We start from the raw sequence: 5005 nt of genomic DNA, 5'->3' as shown, positions 1-5005 counted from the left end.
CGCCTCTTCCTCGGGTCCTTGTTCCGGGCCACACTGCTGCTTCGTGCCACCAGCACTGGCAGCCAGCTGCAACAGACCTCTTTGCCTGTGGGCGCCCTGCTCACCCAGCCCAGGGGGATGTAGGGCACATGCTGCCCCTCCTGCTCAGGGATGATGCCCAGAGCCCAGTGACACCATCAGCATCCCACCTTGACCAAGAGCTGCTGGTTTCCAGCACTGCAGGATCCACTCACGGGCTCGTACCTGTGCCCCATGAAAGCAGCTCATTCCAAGCCCCATCCATACATCACACTGAAGAGGGAGCGGCACAGGAACAGCAAGGTTATTCCACGGGATGGTTTGTCAGCTTGCCAGCGACAAACTGCTGTAACACTGCTGCCCCCTCCTGCCTCCAGGACACCCAGTATAGAGCACTGGAAGATGCACCCCCACTGAGCCCTCCCTGGAAAGATCACACGGTGCAGGCAATCGTACGCAAAGGCTTTACTGGGGGCTCTATACAAGACAACCTTGCTGGGGCATAAAGCCATAACCCCTCTGGGGACAGCTTTCCACCTCCAGGACTCAGCACATCAACCCTCAGCACCTGGGGCTTTCTGCTGAGGGTTTCATTCTGTCCCATGCAGGTAGGATATCGCTGCCCAACACCAGGAGTCGGCTAAACTTCACGGCACTGAGAGGGAGCACAGCAGCATTCCTGTCTGGGAATGCAGGGCTGCAGGGGAAGGAGGGCAGCAACAGGTACACGGAACCCGAGAGGGCCACAATGCGCATGAAACCCCTGGGGCAGCTCAGGGAGTCCATGGCACAGAGGCTACACAGCACCAAGTAACAACAGGAGCACCTCTGCCACGCTGCAGCACCATCCCCAGGTGCTGTGATGTCCTTATCCCTGCACACTGGGGACTGGCTGCAGGAGCTCCTCAGGGCTGCAGCACCCTCCGCTAGAGGTCTGGGTGTTCCCCCTCGCTGTGTTTGGGTGGGCTCTCGCCATCAGCAGTGGCAGTCTGGGGAGGTGGCAGTGTGGGCAGAGGCCTGGCCGGTGCAAACTGAAACTCCCCAGGCACAGGGGCATCAGGTGCCTCCTTGCGGTAGAAGCCGAGCTCCTGCACCAGCTGATTGATCTCCTCCCGGGTCATGTCGCTTAGAGGGATTCTCTGCACACACGCAGGGGCTGCAGCTCAGTGCCTGTCGGCACCATCCACCCAAACCCTGCTGTGGCAGCAAGTGTCACACTGCCCACTAACCTCCAGCTCTTCGTATCGGTGGCTGAGGAGCACAAGCTCAGGGTCAGCACCAGGCAGATGCTTCATCTCCAGGTTATGGCTGGATGATGTGTTAAGGAGCCAACAGTACTGCGCAGGTCCATGCAGCCCTCCCACCCCCCATCCCATCCTGCTTTCTGTCACATTCCATTCCCTCCCAGCCCATCCTCCACTGCATCCCACCCCATTCTGTCCCATTGTATCTCATCCCATTGCCCAACCATCCTGTCCTCCACCCCATCCCTCCATCCCACCCCTTCCCACCCCTCATTCTGTCCTCCACTGCGTCCTGTCCTGTCCTCCAGCCCATCCCACTCAGTCTAGCCCTGTTCTATTGTTTACCCCCATCCGATCCCATCCCACTCCATCCCATGGGAGCGTCCATCCCAGCAGAGGCCCGCTCCGGGACGCAGCCGCACCGATCGCTGCACGCCTCGGCCGGCGGATACTAGAGGGGAATGTCCTGGGTGACGAACGCCTTCACCTGCGGGCACAGCGGGCGGCCCGGCCCGGCCCAGCCCGGCTCAGCGGTGGGGCGGCTCTGGACCCGGACCCGGACCCCGACCCCATCCCCATCCGCCACCCGGCGGCACCTACCTCCCTCAGGCGGTTCAGCCGTCACCCGCCGCAGGTCTGGAGGACGAGACACTCCATCACCACTGCCGCCGCCGGCGGCCAGCGGGGTCCACGCACCCTCCCCTCCGCTCCGCTCCGCCTCGCCCAGCCCTGCGCTGCGCTGCGCTTACCTCCACCTTGCCCCGGGCCAGGTCCCGCAGCTCAGCCCCTCGGTGCCGGGGGGGTCCCGCGCCGAGCCCCGCCGCCAGCACCGACACCAGCAGCAGCCGCAGCGCCGGCAGCATCCCGCAACGCCACGTCACGGCCTCCGCGCGCACGGGGTCCGGCCCCGACGAACTCGAGCACGCGCACGTCGAGCAGTCGCAGTACGAGACACGCATGCCGGGGGGGGGCAGCCACACGCCATGCATGCGCAGCGCGGGGACCCGCGGGTACACGCGTACACACACCGTGAACACGTGGGAACGCTCCTCATCACCCCCTAAATACCCCCGAACACCTCCTAAGCACCCCCCTGCGCACACCTACACCTCCTACACACACCCCCACACACCGCCACCGCAAACACACCCGCACCACAAACTTGGATGTGCGCACGTGCACGTTGCACACCACAAACGTGCATCGAAAACTGTGGATGCACGCACGGACTGCACCCCAACACACAGAGTGCAAACACGGCATGCGCATGCAGACACTGCAGACACGCGATGTGCAGCACAAAGGGGTGTGCATGCATGGCTGGCTGGGAATGCACACATGCACACAGCTGTGCACTCGCACCCCTCTGCACACCCAGCTGGGAGCACACATGCACAGCTGCATGCACAGCTATGTACACACAGTCCACCCACCAGTGCATAAATGCAACTGCACACACAGCTGCAAACAGAAACACACCAGCACATGCAGTCACAAATGTAGCAGCATGTGCATGCACCCAAAGCTGCACGTACACACACGTACTGTGGCTGCATGAGGTTGGAGGCTGTTGGGGTCCTGCCCAGCTGCATGTACACACACGTACTGTGGCTGCATGAGGTTGGAGGCTGTTGGGGTCCTGCCCAGCTGCATGTACACACACGTACTGTGGCTGCTTGAGGTTGGAGGCTGTTGGGGTCCTGCCCACTACACATACTGTGGCTGCTGAGGTTGGAGGCTGTTGGGGCCTGCCAGCTGCAACACACACATACTGTGGCTGCATGAGGTTGGAGGCTGTTGGGGTCTGCCAGCTGCAACACACACATATGTGGCTGCATGAGGTTGGAGGCTGTTGGGGTCCTGCCCAGCTGCATGTACACACACAACGTGCTGCATGAGGTTGGAGGCTGTTGGGGTCCTGCCCAGCTGCAGTACACACACTACTGTGGCTGCATGAGGTTGGAGGCTGTTGGGGTCCTGCCCAGCTGCATGTACACACACGTACTGTGGCTGCATGAGGTTGGAGGCTGTTGGGGTCCTGCCCAGCTGCACGTACACACACATACTGTGGCTGCATGAGGTTGGAGGCTGTTGGGGTCCTGCCCAGCTGCATGTACACACACATACTGTGGCTGCTTGAGGTTGGAGGCTGTTGGGGTCCTGCCCAGCTGAATGTACACACACATACTGTGGCTGCTTGAGGTTGGAGGCTGTTGGGGTCCAAGCTTCTGCTCAAGCAAGCCCACACACGGCTGGTTGCCCGAGGTCACTGTCCAGTTGGCTGTTGAGTTTCTGCAGGGATGGAGACTGTACAACTGGCCTGGGCAGCTGGTGCCAGGGCTTGGTCACCTCACAGGAAAAAAGCGTTTCCTGACATGCAGAGGGAACCTCCTCTAGTATGAAGCCAGTGCCTCTGGTCCTGTCACTGGGCACCACTGAGAAGAGCCAGGCTCCATCTTGCCTTCAGGTATTTACGTAGATTGATGAGATTCCCTAGAGCTTTCTCTGCTCCAGGCCAGACAGTCCCAGCTCTCCCAGCTTCTCCTCATGTGCTAACTGCTCCAGTTCATTATCTTTGAAGGCCCTCATTAGGCTCCCTCCAGTATGCTCATGTTTCTTGGACTTTCTCTTGGGAGCCCAGCAGTGGACTCAGCACTCCAGGGGTGGCTTCACCAGTGCCTCCTCAACCTCCCTTGCCCTGCTGACAACACCCCTGATGCAGCCCAGGAAGCCATCATTCACCTTCTTTGCCTCAAGAACACACTGAACTCATTGTCAGTATGGTCTCCACCACATAATCTTCCCAAAGCCTTTTCTGCAGAACTGGTTTCCAGGCAGGTGCCCCCCAGCATCTCCTCGTGCCTGGGGTTGTTCCTCCCCAGAGGCAGGACTTTGCACTCTCATTTATTGAACTTCTTAAGATTTCTGCCAGCCCATTTCTCCAGCTTGTCCAGGTCTCTCTGGATGGATGCGTGATCCCCTCATTTACGAACCTCCCAGCCTGGTGTCAACTGCAGACTTGCTGAGGGTGCATTCTGTTCCATCATACAGCTTGGTAACAAAGATGTTTAACAGGACTGGACCCAGTACTGATCCCTAGGGTGCATTAGTACTTAACTGGCCTCCAACTAGACCTTGTGCTGCTGACCACCACCCTCTGCATCCAGCCACCAAGCCAGTTTTCAATCCATCCTCAATCTCTGCTCATCAACAGCTTCTCTAGGAAGATCTGATGGAAGATAGTGTCAAACGCCTTCCTGAAGTCTGGGCAGAGAATGTCCACTGCTTTCCCTTCCTCTGCAGGGCCACTCCATCACAGGAGGTGCTCAGGTTAGTCAAGCAGAACTTCCCTTCAGTGAAGCCATTCTGACTCCTCCAGTGGTTCCCAGAACTTGCTGTTCCACCTTTCCAGAAATGGAGGTGAGGCTGACTGGGCTCTAGTTCCCTTGTCCTCTTTTGTGCCCTTCCTGAAGACAGAAGTGACATTTGCCTTGCTCCAGTCCTCTCCCAGCTGCCACAGTTGATCACAGGTTATTGAGAGTGGCCTTGCAATGACAGGAGCCAGTTCCCTCAGCGCTCATCCCACTAGGGCTCAGGGACCTGTCCTCCAGCAGGATCCTCTTCCACATGGTGCTCCAGCCTCTCCCAGGCTCTGTGGCTCCTGAAGGCTGGTCTTGATGGTATGGAGGTGTCTGGGACCTCTGCCCTCTCCATGCCCTCTGTCACCCAGTCCCCCACCTCCT

The 5005-nt window shown here is 59.3% G+C and overlaps 1 protein-coding gene across 1 annotated transcript; it reads right to left on the bottom strand.

Annotated features, from left to right (window-relative positions):
* Positions 1-470: 470 nt before the first annotated feature.
* Positions 471-2223, bottom strand: SELENOM (selenoprotein M). Its single transcript, XM_061370404.1, has 5 exons — positions 2012-2223; positions 1863-1898; positions 1715-1749; positions 1248-1326; positions 471-1157 (listed from the first exon to the last, which is right to left on the bottom strand). Exons 1-5 carry the CDS (start codon positions 2219-2221, stop codon positions 945-947), a joined length of 573 nt encoding a protein of 190 aa, XP_061226388.1. The 5' UTR covers positions 2222-2223; the 3' UTR covers positions 471-944.
* Positions 2224-5005: the final 2782 nt, after the last annotated feature.

This window comes from Neopsephotus bourkii, unplaced genomic scaffold, assembly GCF_033783945.1.
Source record: "Neopsephotus bourkii isolate Nb327-2 ecotype Australia unplaced genomic scaffold, CSIRO-AGI_Nbou_v1 NB_1542, whole genome shotgun sequence".
Taxonomy (NCBI): domain Eukaryota; kingdom Metazoa; phylum Chordata; class Aves; order Psittaciformes; family Psittacidae; genus Neopsephotus; species Neopsephotus bourkii.
The sequence above is the reverse complement of the archived record's forward strand: the minus strand, read 5'-3'. Positions and strand labels throughout refer to the sequence as shown.